Here is a 15,299-nt window from a genome sequence, read left to right as displayed (position 1 = left end):
CTAAGGTTTTGTTGTGGTCCCGTGTAACCTCCATAAAGTAGCCTGAATGACCAACCTTGTTCCCCTATGGCCAGCACAGAGTCATGACATGGGTCCCATTCAGTCACCAGAGTGTCAGCTCACATTTTTTTCTTTCTTACTTTTTTTTTTTTTTTTTTTTTTTTTGGCATAGAGCTCATGTTCAAATAGGAGCCATGACTGAACTGCTTTTTAAATCTGTAAATTAATTAAAACTACAATAATGCATTAAAAAAAATTAAATAATATAGTAGGAAAATAAATATCATTCCAACAAGGCTTTTTTTTTTTTTTAAATAGTCATTCTCCATCTTGACCTGGAAGTCAGTGTGCATGTCACATGATTCACCTCAGAGAATGATGCTCATTAGTCTGAGAAGACGGCTGCTCTCGGTCTCATTGGTGAACGTTGTCATCACCTACTGCACACGCACGACTGCTTCGCACTCAGTTTAGAACACGAACACAGATCTCACTAAGCATGGTCCCATACTATATACTATATACTATAGAGCTCAACAGTCTTATGCATTGCAAGTGTCTGGGTACAAGATATGCAAAAAGGACTTTTTTCTGATAGACTTGGCCATGACCTGAACAATCCTTACGTGCAGGATAATGATTTAAAACACATGACCATGGCTACATCTGCCATCAGAAAAAAAAAAAAATTATAAGTGCTATAGCTATACGCAATTTTGGTATTTCATGAATAGCATTCAGGGCAGTTTGAAGTTTTTTGGTCAGTTTAAGGTAACCTCTCAAAGGTTAGCATGAAACCTCTACAGACCTCACTCCGTATGAGCGCTCTCGTTTAGAGGGCTAGCTATGGCTGTCTCTGGTAACTTAGTATACAGTACATTTAAGTGTTATGATAGTGTCAAAAACAGTTATGAAACTCATTGCCACATCTCATGCTCACAATTTGACTGATCTCATTGCAGAAATATTAGATAAATCGACTACTAATTACCCATTCCTAAAAATAAACCAATAATAACCAAACTACTGATTTCCTATTCATGAACAAATATCAGGATTATGAAGTTGTGTTTTTGACTGGCTTGTGCTCTAGATTCATGAAACACTTTTTTCTCTTTTTTTTCTCTCCTTTTTTTTTCTTCTTTTTTTTTTGCTTGTCATCAAAAGACTTACGAATTAATCTCTGTTAAAGGACGACAAGAGGAGTGAACAGGACCACGTTGCACAAGTGCAACAGCCTCGTGTTCAACACTAATTCTGAGTGGGCACGTTTGAAAACAGTCTACGGAAGAAAGTGTAGGATATACAATATAACAACAATCAAACTGATATCAACTCTATGGGTGGTCCGGCATTCCCTAGAGGTGCAGATTTCTGTAACTTCCAGTCTAGCAGAGGAATAGATTTTCATCACCTCTAGGGAATAGAGGAGCTTTCATGGTGTTTTTGAGGAGTGAGTGGAAGTGGAAGTTAGGAGCTGTCACTGGCAGAGCGCTTTTTGCCAAAATGACTGGCAGAGTCTCTGTTTCGCAGATTAGGCTGGATCTTGTACACATGGGGACCCATGGACAAGCGCCAGCTCCCACGGCTCTCCGCTCCAGTTGGGATGGCAGCAGCTGCAGCCACAGCAGTGGATGGGCAGGGCTTGTTCTGCAGCAGCTGAATAAGCATGGTCATCTCTGGGCCGAGCCGCGACACCATGCTGGTCCTGACGCGATCCACCGTGTCCTCATCACAGTCCATCAGGCTCTGTAGCAGCTTACCATAAAACCTTGGACCACAAGGCATCACAGAATGATTTTTTTTTAGGAGCTTAAAAAGCAAAAAAGGACAAATTGTGCAGCATAGCAAGAAAGCATGCCACTGTAATCTGTAATGGTTCAAATTTAGCATTTCTATGCACGCATTCTAGATGGTCTGATGTCATCTTTATGGGAGTAACCATCCCAGCTCCAGTCACTGGCCTACTAAGCTTTGTGCTCCACCCTTCTATCCTTTTGTATCCACTCCCAAGCTGCAATTCTATATGTATTACACCAACAATAGAAATTAAAGCATCCAAAGCTGACATTCCTGTTTGATTTTCTTTTTGCTGTATGAAAGAATGCATGAAGCTGATGCTAATCAAAACATGCAAATCAGTGCAAGTGTAGTCACTGGTTATGCTGCATAAATCACAGCCAAAAACAAGCTGCACTCTCTTATTCACCTAAAATTAACAGATATGTTTTCCTCAACTTAGTTTTGAGATAACTTGTAAAGAATATACGGTAGAGGAAGATCTCACCTGTTGGGAAAGTGATTTGGCAGCTGTGCCACTTCACCAATAGCATCTGGATTTGATCGAGCAACCGTGCAGATATCCAGCTTGCTATAACACTCCTCCTGGACTTCAGATATCATTCTTTGAAAGGCGGAGCAGCGGCGGATGGTGGGGAATGCCTTCGAGGTGATGCCATTGGCAATGCACTTAAGGCTCTCCTTCACAAACGCTTTACCCTGTAAAAATAAAACAAACCAAAAAAAAACAGCAGTGCGTCACACACTCTTGTCCCAACAGTTACGCCCATGTAATCCTACACAGCTCACATGCATGTAGCAACAGAGAATTAAAGCATATACCTGAGTGTCAAATTTAGCAGCACTGTACAGGAAGGACTTGCAGATGTCATGCATGCCATCTGTGTCACAAGTTGAATTTTCCAGGCAGGCAAAGGCTCCACAGCCAACTTGGAGGGCACTGTTGAGACAGCGTGCCACATCTGCTGTGGGCACAGAGAATGAACCATCAGCAGGGGAGTCAACAGTGGGTTCACTGGGAAACATTGCACACTCACTAAGCTCATTACAGAGGGGTTGCCAGGGTTTCAGCTAAAAAAAAATGCAGCAAACAAAAGAGAATTTTCATACTTTGGTGCTTCACAAAAGACAGACAGACAGTCACTCAGAGCAAACAGTGACTTGACTGAAGATTGGACACCTTACAACTCAAAGAGTCTCAGACACTATTTGGCACCATTTCACTTTTCTCTTGGCAGGGCCTTATATTCCAGTGTTTGGTTCTTTTCAGCAGCACTTGGATGAACAGCGCCAGAAATACCAAAGAGTTTCCTGAAAATTGCTGGCATGCCTGTAGACACACATAAACATACACTTGCACCCCTTGAGCGTGTGCGCACGCATGCGTGCACACACACACACACACACACACACACACACACACACACACACACACACACACACACACACACACACACACACACTGTCACCAGTCTTTGTCTTCAATTATTTTAGACAAACTAATTGTCAAGTTGATTTTGATGAATTGATCCCATGTACATCTACATAATGAATTACACATTCAGAAAATGCTGCCACAGTCACTTCATGATTAACCCACTAGCAATTCCCATCTTTATGACAGACCTGTGACACAGTCATGCTGCAGCAGCATTCAGTCTTTCGAGCCATGTGCCAAAAAAAAAAAAAAAATGACGCTAGCCATAAAGGACACGCACAAAAGTCCCTACAGCTGACTTAAATTTTAACGCCAAGGCAGAGCTCTAAACCAATCTGTAAATCTGGGTTTTCAGGCTTTCCTTATTCTTGATATGAGAATCCACCGAGATGGCAAGCAGCCTGACTGAAGTCCTTTGTAATAACCATATAGATATGTCACAGAGGAGCCTAAAGCCTACTTGGCGGCCTTTGAATCTGGGGCCCCTGCGTTTGACCTGCACAGTCAGATTAAGTCTGCCTGTCATCAGGGACTAGAGATCGCTCTCAAAATACAGAGAGTGAGCTGCACATCTTATGATGATGAAGCAATTCCTGCAGAAGGGAATGAGCATCCCCGTTACCCACTGCCTTTGATCACTGAGCTGTACCTTTGTGATAAAAAGGAAAAGTCACCATTTGAATGAAGCCAAGCAGATTGATGCTTCACAGTGGTTATTAAAAAAGATCGTGATTTAGGCTTTCTTTGCCAACTAAAAAGGTTGCATTTATTCTATTCATCCCAAAGACACAACCCCAGTGACAAGCAGTTTTGCTTTGTCCGCTTCATGCAATGCTGCACAATGGTGTGATCTACTTCTTCTAACTTCAAGGCTCCAGAACGCTCCGCGCTATCCAGGAAACGATATGTTTGATGCACAGAAAGCTGCTTAATCCATTTCAGTGCTCAATAGTGGAACCTATGCAGCAGTCAAAGCCACGAGAAAGAGACTAACAGCATGACACAGCCTGTACTCTCAGGTGTCAGCACCAAGCTCCATGCTCATCTGTTGCCGGCAGGACACCGGCAAAAACCACAGCGTTAATCCCGCAGCCTCCTCCGTGAATCAACGCGCTCGTTAAGACACAAAAGGCTGCATAGGCCAAAACAATTATGAGAAAAAAAAATCTCAACATAGATTAAGCATTGTACAGTCGGTGTGTTAAAAAAAAAGAAAAGAAAAGAAAAAAAAAAGCACTACACTGAGATATGCAGATGGAAGCAGCGTGTTACTTACAAGGGCTATTGGCAGAAAAGCGTGCTCTCCTGGGCGAATAGGACTCGTTTTGATCCACTTCATAGGCTGATGCATTCAGCACCATCAGGAGAAAAAGTCCGGTCCTCAAAGGCATCGTCCTCTCAACACAGATAAGACAACTAAACGCAAAGAAACGCCTCCTGCTTTGTGTGTAATTCATAAGAATAACGCTCCAAAAGCGTCTGCGCAAAAACAGAACAAATGTAGGCTAGTACAAGTAGGCTGTCAGCAATTTCTCTATACTGGACTCCTCACTATCCTTTTGACTTGCATGACAGATTGCACCGATGTCAAGTCTGCACGGGTTTATATGGGGGCGCTGAATATTACGAGCTCCACGGTTGGACCAATCAGATCGTATTCACACAGATCTTGGTTTTAGTCTTTCCGCTATTAATTGACAAAACGACTTAACAGTGGCCAGCACTGTGCATCATACAGCTCCATGTCCAGCTTGTGGGAATTATTTTGAGTACTGTAAGTCTTTTTTAATGTTGATCCAATAATAATCCATTTTTAGGCTAATTAAGCCAACACATTGCATGCTACAAGCTATATATCAGTGGCTTTTACTTTTCCCGTCACCTTTTCCATCAGTCTTCAGCTTCAGCTGCAGCTCAGATCATTACTGAATCTCTACGATCCGCAAATAGTTCCTAATTGCAGATCGGTCATGTCTTGCATATGTGGAATACACTGAATTACATTTTTTTTTCTTTGCCTGATTTGTCTGATTGTAAAATGAGGCTTTCATAAAAGTAAGGGACTGTTTGCTTCTTTCTTGTAATTTTCCAAACGCTATTTAATGGAAAACGGAGACAAATGGTTATATTTAAAAAAAAAAAAAAAAAAAAAGTGCATTTGGCATCCAGGTCAGCTTTAACATGCGGACAGAAATCTTTACTTAGTATCACAACTTGGATGGACAAATTTGTTGTGGAAGCACATAATGCCATATTGTATGTGTTTCACTTGGAATTTCACTACCTCAAATCCTGCGTCACACATTCATAACTTATTAATGAATACCTTTATTAGTCCTGCAATGGGGAAATTACAGTTATTTATTTATTACAGTTCACTGGTCAATTATTTTACCTGTCCAGTGAAATTTCACACAAAAAGTCTGAAAGTAGAAGACTAGATTGTATCTCACATAATCACATGACTAACAGACACATTTTCATCAATATGGGTACAAACAATTGATTCTAATCACAGGGCTGAGGTGGGGGGGACCCTGGTCCCTAAACATGCTGAGCTGTTATTGAGCAGGAAACTGAACCACACATTGCTCCTGTTGGCTGAACAATGCCTTGCGTGGTGACTCACTGCCACTGGCGAGTGTTTGTGAATGAATGGCTCAGAAACACAGTGTAAAACATTTTGTAGAGCCACCACACAACTGTCTGCATTTACCAAACTGGTACCGACAAACTTTTATTTTTTTTAAGCTCTGTTTCATACTTACTATCTGGTGCCTCGAACTACTGTAAATCTTCTTGGTGGTTCTTGTTATTACACTGAGCAGATGTCATTACATTTTATTACAATACCGGTTCTTTCAAATGCTTCAAATGCTCTTGCTCGTTTTAGCTACAAGGCACTCTGGGATGTTGGGGAGTGTGCTACATTACAAGAAAACACTAATACAGCTGGGGCATGTCTTGCTTGCCTTAAAAGGAAAACATGAGATTCAGCCCTCTTCTTCACCCCAAATTATATTTCTAAAGACCCCTAAGCTCAACAAATGCCAATTCTTTAACCGCTAATAGAAGTGTATTTAACTAGCCAGTTTTTTTAGTCAAATGTGTTGGGTACTTTACTGGATTTAAACAGCTTTGTCCAGATACCAGCCCAGCGCATTCAAATGACATGTCTTCTTTATCACTCTGATATTTTCCTGAGCTGTGCTTAATGATCGCACCATTGTTGCTTTAGCCTAGGGAATTAATTTAACAGTGTGATAAACTACCTGTAGTGTTGATGTGAAGTGTGGACGATTGGTCTTAGCTATTTTCCTCTTCCCAAAACTGCTAAATGTTTGGGCCTGCAGTGCACTTACTTGCAGTTGCACGTGCTGGCACACAGAGGATGATGTGTGGGACTCTAAGCTATCATTTATCATGGAAGCCTCACGCCTCTTCACCCACTGCAACGCTCAGCCAATTCAGGCAGAATCAGACACTAAGGAAGCTGAAATATCCTGATAATCAGAGTGTGGAACATTTGGACGTAGACTTACAGCAGAAACCCACTTCCCCTTCTCGCTCCTGTTTTTCTTCTCATCTGTCTTGTCACACGTGTAGTTTATTACTAGCTGACTCTGTGTGCCAAGTGCAAATGTTCACATTAGTGAAGGGATTTTAAATATTTTCCATGAAAATAACTTTTCAGAGAGCACAGCTCCCCTCGTCGAGCCTCTCTGCTGTATTCTGGTTATCTTTGGCAATCATTGTGCTATAACCCTAATTTTTCCCACAGTGCTGTCAGGAGACGGGCATGATGTAAAGCTGCTGGCACCTTATCTCTTGCTGGGGAATCCAAATATGGGCACATGCCGACTGCACCAATAGCCTTTGTAATGGAGAGATAATATGAACTTAGCAGTCTAATGAATGAGTCACTATAAATCATCTCTGAAGGGGCCTACAGTAAGCTACACGTTGAACATTTGATTTCTGCTGATACTGAGACCTAGAAGGTCTACCACTGACTTCATTTTATCACTTTGGGATTTCTCCTGTAGCAACTACTCTACACTATTAAGACTTTTTAAAATCTTCTTCAAAAAAGATTGAGCTTCATTTCCAGATTAAAATTTTAGTGTTTGAATTACATTTTTACTTTTACCTTTGCATTTACAGTAAAGTGACCTTTTCAAAGCGATGGCTGCCTCTTCTTGATACAAATTAGGGGTGGAAAACAGTATCGCAAAGTCCAGCTTGCATGCTTACTGATTTTTGTCAGCGCTCCTTGGAAAAAATATGTAACAAAGCAACAATGTGAACAATGTAAGATTTGAGTCAGATGTTGAACTGATATCCATGCTCTCTGAATTTGTTGCTGCTCTTGCATTTATTGTTTCCCTCTTCCCCCAGCCCCCCAACCCAAGCGGGTGGTGTATCTCAATTGAAACTGAAGACGTGAATTGAGAGTTTATTCATGAGTTTGGAAGTCTCGTCCTTATTAGCACATCACTGCACTCTCTTCCTTTTTGGAACATAGCCATGCCACAAACACATTTGAGAAGACCAATTCTGCGTCCTCTGGGGGAAAGGATAATGAATTCCTTTGTCAGGTAGAAGAAGGTGATTCACCTTGTTTTCAGAAATATAACAGGCAACATTGGCATGGCGCTGGAGACAGAGGGCAGAGTTCACTGAAAGGACAAATCTGTTACAGAGAATACACACGCAGTAAAAACAGCCTGCTGAAGCGTGAGAATTTTGCATTAATTTCCATTCACGTGGATGCGCTGATTCTCTGATTGGAGGTCACTTTGCATCTCAGTTGAATTTTGCCCGAAGCTTGCTGCTGTTTGCCTGATAAAAACTTCCTCTATAATTCTAACAGTGGTAATTGTGAGCAAGAGGTTTGAAACTGGTGGAATAAAAGGGAATTTGGTATTGCTAATGCCTGTACTTAAAGCCTTTGAACGAGTTTATGCAATTACTTTTAGAAAACCAAATGTAAGATGTAACCCAAAGGACACTGCTAGTCAACTTGTGTCCACAAGAGGGACTTTTGTCAGGTGTAACTGACTTACGTGAGCAGTAACTGTAGTGGAACATCTTTAAACTCCTGTATATTTACTTTTTGGTATATTGGAAGTATGAAGAGAAAATATGATTATCTTTCATCTTTGAGAAAAGTGGAAAGGAAACCCTGTTGCAAGTTACACACGCCAATCAACGGTGATATGTTTGCACTGACAGTTAGAAATGTGTATGTGTGTGTGTGTGTATATGTGTGTGTGTGTGTGAGTGTGTTGATGTGTGATGTTTTGCCAAGGGGGTAATGTGTTTTTCTCTCTAACAGCAGATGCTGGTGGTGTTCACATGAGAATAACACTTAATTTTTTGGTGAAATGAAAAATGTCGTATATCTCAAGAAACAATGTTAAAACACACACACACACGCGCACACACACTCTGTCTATCAATATAGGCTGACCACCTTTATGTTCCTAGGTGTGCACATGGATGCAGAACTCAAATGGAACATTAACACCTCGGCAGTGATGAAGAAAGCCCAGCAGCGTCTGCACTTCCTGAGGGTCCTCAGGAGGATCAACCTGAGGAGGGAGCTACTGACTGCGTTCTACTGCTGTTTCATTGAGAGCGTGCTGACTTACTCCATTTCCGTGTGGTTCGACAGCTGCACCATGGAGCACAAGAAGGGTTTACAGAGGGTAATTAACAACACCCTGAAAATCATCGGGCCACCCCTCTCCCCTCTTCCACAGCACCCGCTGTCTTAGGAGGGCACGCGGCATCCTGAGACAGTACACACCCTGGACACAGGGTGTTTGAACTGCTGCCTCCAGTTGGAGATTCGGGGCTCTGAGGGTGCAAACTAATAGACTATGGGGCAGTTTTGACAATAAGGCAATAGCCATAACCAATGCCAACATTGGGCTTTATCTGATCAGCTGATTTTTGAGTGATTTTATTTATTTATTTTTATTTTTATGAGCACATGCTTTCTGTTGCACAGATGTGGACAGCTCTGCAATTTTCCTGTGCTATCAAACATGTGTAGACAAGATTTATCTTATCTACATTATGATGCTTAGACGTTTTATTCATTATAGCTGTTGCCATAGATCAAACAATCCTGTCCAATGCTGTTAAAGCCACAGTTATAAACATGCATTGTTAGAGCAACATCTATTGAAGCAGCAGAAGTAGAGCAGCCAAACTGAGATTTGGTTTCTGTGGGTGCTGCAAACAGCTAAGCCCATTTACTATTGTGAGTAGCATTCACCACTCAGAAAGGCTGAAATTAGCACACACTGCTGTGTACAGAGCTTTCATTTTTGTTGTGGGCTTGTGGAATTTATAATTCTGATTTTGTAGAAACATCACCTGAATGGAAGGCATGATGTTTCTCCCCTTTTATCGAGAGTCTTAAATTCATTTCTTCATCTGCAGCATCTGAATGGATTTTGCCATTCCTCGGGCAGATGTATGCATGACTACGTAATGCAAAAGCTCAGAGGATCTGCGTTCCTGTATAATGCGTGTAGCATAGCGGGGCTGTGCATCTCGAGGCTGGAATGAAAACATGCTGCAGCTCTGGTGCATGAAGTGTCTCAACAACACCCCCCCCCCCCCCCCCCCCCGCCCTTTCCATCCCCCCAAAAAAGAGATTAAAAATGAATTTTTTTGTTTTCTTTTTAAACACTAGTGTAAGATTTAGTGACAGATGATTCCCCCAAGTCACAGCACAGGGAATAAGAGTCCCTTTGTAGAAGTGTAGAAACATAATGATCATTTGGTGTAAACCTTAAATATGATGTGTGTTTATGAAATGCAAACAACCAGGGTGGTATTCAAAAGCCTGGAAACCTACTGTTGCTATCAAATCCAGGTTCTGGAGGTTCACTGTATAAATGGACAACCTTGTAGTCAATTACATGAGCTACATACTTGTTCTGATCAGAGTGAAAGCACTGCATTCTTCTACTGATTGGTTTACCTTTTTATTGCTGCTTGCACTACTACTTAGATACAAGGATTCCTGTTCAATATTGCATTAAAAGAAAAACTCAATAGAAGAGATAAATATGTAACACCAGGAAATAATATACTGATTCTTATAATGCTCCTTAATTGAGTTAGAAAGATTTTTGCCCCATTTAATTTTCTTTACTAGAGCTCGATCGCAGCTTCAGAGTTTCCACTTCGTCATTATTAAGATGTGGAGTCATGCAGTCGCACTGAAGCATCTGTGCTGATGAAGTGTCCTTGAGCAATTTACTGAGAATCTTACCTCCTACTTCCACTGGTGCCAATGTGTAGCTGAACCACAGACATTACATCCCAAAATGAAGAACGCAAAAGGACATTGCTGTAAAGATTAGGACCACAAGACGATTTACAAGAAAAGAAAAAATGGATTTGATTTACGTGTGTCTGTTTCTCTTTCTGTTGAAAGAAGCTGAATTGGAAATATTTTAATGGGAAAGTGGTAGAAATAAGTTCTGTCTACTTACAGTATGTGAGTGATGCTTGTTGTTAAAAATACACTTGAGATGCATTGATTTATCAGACCCACACTTTTTCCCAAAGGCCAAAGCCACTCACAGAGCTCTGTACAAATTTGTACAATATCATTCCCTGAGATTCAGCTCTCCCTTTGCTTTTTCTGCTTGAAGCACCTGCTGTCTGCCAGAGTTCCTTTTTTGTTTTGGTTTTTTTGTAGGTAATATCCTCTGGTGCACAGGTGTGTTTGCTGCAGCAGAGGCGCTGATTTCAGTGCAGCAAACAAATCATTTACTTTGGGTTTATCAATTTTACATCTGCTATAAATGAAGATTAATGACACTTTTATATCTAAGGGGAGGATCTGGAAGGGAACTGGAAAGGAGACGTGACCTCTAAAATGTGCGCTTTGAGAAAGCAGTGAAATATGAAGAGCACATTGTGAGACTCGCATCATTTTCAGTGATGTTTTATTTGTGTCAGACCTTTACATTCCAGTGTCATTCCTCCTTAGTCGAACATCTAACAATTTCAGTAAGTCCGAGGTCTTAATGCCATGACTGTTTGATTAATTTTTATGCTCAGTAATGTTTATGAAGTAATTTAAAGTTTAATTCTTTTTTTTCTGTTCAAAATGATCCTTTTGTGGACATCAGATAATTGCTGAAATTACTTTTTACATTCCACTGCCCATGCGTGCATTTGCGCATTAACACTTCAAAGACGTGCACACTCCACTCACACAGACAGTTTAACCAAAAACCAGGGTACCTGTGCCATAAAAGGAGCCTGTCTATATGCAGCATGCAGTGGTTCTCTTCACCCAGCCATCTGGTTTCAGTTCAGACCCATCTGGATCTGACTCCAGCCCAGGCATCTCAGGAATACATTTTGGAGGGGTGCCCACATCCGTTCACACAGACAAGTGTTTTCACTTACTCAATTTTAAATGTCTCCAAAACCCAAGTGATTGAGCTCTTTTTTAAGGCAGCGGTGAGGCAAACACTGCTTTAAAATTCTGCTTCAAAGGGAGATGGGTAAACAGTACATAGCGCGTTGACTGAGTTATACCTTGGTGACTGGAAGGAGCATGTGACTGCTCAGCTCTGTGAGCACAATTACAGCACAGAGACTGCAGGACTGCAACACCACAAACTTTCCCAGAGTCTACACGAAGAAACCAAAGATCCACAAATTGATGTGAAGCATATAAAGCTAAACTGACTAAAACTGACATGATGATTACACCAGCTCGCTCACCAAAGGGAACGAGTTATGTGTAGTTGGGGATTGTATGATGAAAAGCAGAAGACAGTTTGGGTTTATAGCAGTATATCAAATTTATACTGGCCGTAGGATTTGATGCATTTCTGGTGGAGCAACATCAGCTATCAATTTCACATTTATTATTGGTTTGAATTTATTATCATTGGTCATCCCAATATGCTGCATCAATGCCAGTCAGAAACTGGATAAACAAAGCTTTTGCACCTCTTGAACTTTCAAGTGTTTTGCACAGTTTTTCTGGAGTCAGTCTATTTTCTGATTTTGCCTTTTGTGTGAAGAAGTAGTGTATGTGTGTTTGTATAGGTGCGCATGTGCATGGACGTTAATAAAATCCTCGTACATAAGTCCATGACCATGAATTGTGTTGGATGGAATGATACTTGTACTCAAATCTATTCTAAATGGTTACCAGCATTTTCATAAAGACTTCTATTTCTGAACTAATAGAGACCTTGTCAGGAAGCCCAGGGGCACATACTCACGCATCCATTCATAGGGCTTTGTAATAAGGTCTTTAGAGTAGAATTTATACAATGTGCAATCAGTAGTAGTTAATTCCAAGGAAAAACCACAATAGCTGATTTTATTTTGATTGAGTTGCACCTTGGTAGCTCTCAGTTCACTTCAGTGCTTATAAGCATTAATGTACTTGTCAGTGTTGCAGTTCTTTGTAGAAATTATGGTAAAAATGGGGAGGGGGGGGTCACAAATGTTGCAATGGACAATATTCATGACTTTCATTTGAAGCAAAGCATTTAATTGTAACTGATAAGAGACCAGGACTGTGGGTGGGGGGTGGAGGTCTTCATCAAAGGAAAGCGGCAGAAAATTGCTTGCACTTTTCAGTCCGGATGACACCAAATTAAAAAACTGGGCCCTGCGGGTTTGATTTACTGAACAGGCGGTTTTGCTTCCCATGAAAGTATTGGTGGTTCTCATTTCTTTAGACATTTGGAAACAATGAAGACTGAGCATTAGGTAAAAAAAAAAAAAAAAATTCTAAGTGTCACAGAGATCACAGATCTCTGAAGAAGTTCTGTGCCCATGTGATACTGGTGAGTCAAAAAAAATATATTTATGACCTCAGTAGACAATTTTCTAGATTGTTTACAACTTCAGTCACTAGTTTCAACTATTATTTAAAATGCCGATTTCAAAAAAGTTGGAACGCTGTGAATGATGTAAATAAAAATAGAATTCAATGATCTGCAAATCTCAAAAACCCGTATTTTATTTATAATAGAACACAGTAAACGTATCAAATCTTTGAAGCGAGAAAAATTTTCCATTTTAAGAAAAATATTATATTATCATTTTGAATTTGGTGACACAAATACATCTTGAAAAATCTGGGACAGAGCCATATTCACCACTGTGTAGCATCCCAACGATAGTCACAAACATCTGGGATCTGAGGAGAGCAGCTGCTGGACCTTTGGGAGAGGAATGTTGTCCCATTCATGTCTGATAGAGGATTCTAGCTGCTCAACAGACCTAGGTCTGCTTTGCAGGCAGGTCAGTTCAGCACCCCAACTCTTCTACTATGAAGCCATGCTGTTGTAATAGATGCAGAATGCAGGTTAGCATTGTCTTCCTGAAATATGCAAGGCCTTCCCTGAAAAAGACATCATCTGAACGGGAGCATATGTTGGTCTTTCGGCACTGATGGTGCCTTTCCAGATAAGTTCCCAGTTCCATAGGCAGTAATGCGCCCCATATCATCAGAGGTGCAGGCTTTTGAACTGAGCACTGATAACAAGGCAACTGGTAACCTCTCTCCTCTTTAGTCTAAAGCACACGGCATCCATGTTTTCCAAAAAGAACTTCTTTCTTTTGATTCATCTGACCACAGAACAGTTTTCCACTTTCCCTCAGTACATTTAATTGAGCTTTGGCCCAGAGAAGATGCTGGTATTTATGGATCATAGTCACATATGCCTTCTTCTTTGCATGATAGTGCTTTAACCTGCGTTTGTGGCTGGCACAGTGAACTGTGTTCACAGACAGTGATTTCTGGAAGTGTTCCTGAGCCCATGCAGTCATTTCCATGACAGAATCATATCTGTTTTTAATGTAGTGTTGCCTGAGGGCCCGAAGATGACGGGCATCCAGTATTGATTATTGTCCTTGTCCCTTGTGCACCGAGATTTCTCCAGATTCTTTGAATCTTTTGATGATATTATGCACTGTAGCTGATGAGATATTCAAAGTTCTTGCAATTTTACATTAAGGTTCAATATTCTGAAACTGTCCCACAATTTGTAGACAGTTTTCTGCAGAGGGGTGAACATTTATCCAGCTACACTTCTGAGAAACAATGTCTCTAAGATGCTCTTTTTTTTTTTATAGCCAATTATGTTACTAACCTGTTGTCAATTAACCTGTAAAATATTACTGGTTGTCTCAGTGGGTGAGCAGGTGACCATTTATGCCGTATGTCTGCGGTGCAGGTGGCCCGGGTTTGCGTCTGACCTGTGATCGTTTACTGAGCGTCTTCCCCATTCTCTAGCTCCCCAATTTCCCATCTCTCTTGACTGTACACTACCTAATAAAGGCACAAAAACATATATATTAATCCAGCTTTTCTTTTTTATCCTTCCTTTTCCAGCCTTTTTTTCCTCCATCCCAACTTATTTGAGATGTGTTGCTGCCAGCAAATTAAAAATGAGTTCATATGTTTTATGAAATAATAAAACATCTCAGTTTAAACATCTGATATGCTTTCTTTATTCTGTTGTGAAAAAAATACATGTTTATGAGATTTGCAAATGCTTGCATTCTGTTTTTAATTTACTTTTTACACAGGGATTGTGGTTGTAATAGCATGGTGTTTATTTTGTAAATTATATTCTCATTCTGAATGAAAGAAGAAGATAGAGCAGGCTATGAGTGAATTTATTAAAAATTTCTTTTACGATATATGTTTGTGTGTGTTGCTATTAATTGCTAATATGTTGTGTTTCAATTAAAAAAATAGAAGAAGTGTTGCCCTGCTGTGGCATGTGTTTTGTTCTGTAATGGAAAAATATTTTTGTCTTCATATATATATATACCAGATTTACGGCCGCTTTGCGCACCCTGCGGTTAAATGGATATCATTAAGAACCAATACTTTAGCGAAAAATCGTCAGTGAAAGTCACATAAATTCTTTACAGAGCTCTTGTTGCTCTAATGTTTCTGTGAGCCTTTCTGGAAAAGTAAAGTCTCAAAGTAAATAAAGCCTTAAAAATCCACACAAACACCAACAACCCATAATTCTTGCCATTA

The 15,299-nt window shown here is 40.5% G+C and overlaps 1 protein-coding gene across 2 annotated transcripts; it reads right to left on the bottom strand.

Annotated features, from left to right (window-relative positions):
* Positions 1 to 274: 274 nt before the first annotated feature.
* Positions 275 to 4,801, bottom strand: stc1 (stanniocalcin 1). Of its 2 annotated transcripts, none has more exons than XM_030738023.1 (4): positions 4,515 to 4,801; positions 2,623 to 2,765; positions 2,288 to 2,499; positions 275 to 1,771 (listed from the first exon to the last, which is right to left on the bottom strand). In XM_030738023.1, the coding sequence occupies exons 1-4, from the start codon at positions 4,693 to 4,695 to the stop codon at positions 1,471 to 1,473; spliced, it is 837 nt and encodes a 278-aa protein (XP_030593883.1). In that variant the 5' UTR covers positions 4,696 to 4,801; the 3' UTR covers positions 275 to 1,470. The 2 variants fall into 2 exon arrangements, with proteins under 2 accessions (XP_030593883.1, XP_030593884.1); XM_030738024.1 differs by having other exon boundaries at positions 2,623 to 2,762.
* Between the last annotated feature and the right edge of the window lie 10,498 nt (positions 4,802 to 15,299).

This window comes from Archocentrus centrarchus, chromosome 9 (assembly GCF_007364275.1).
Source record: "Archocentrus centrarchus isolate MPI-CPG fArcCen1 chromosome 9, fArcCen1, whole genome shotgun sequence".
Lineage (NCBI taxonomy): Eukaryota > Metazoa > Chordata > Actinopteri > Cichliformes > Cichlidae > Archocentrus > Archocentrus centrarchus.
This window is presented reverse-complemented; position numbering and strand designations above follow the sequence as displayed.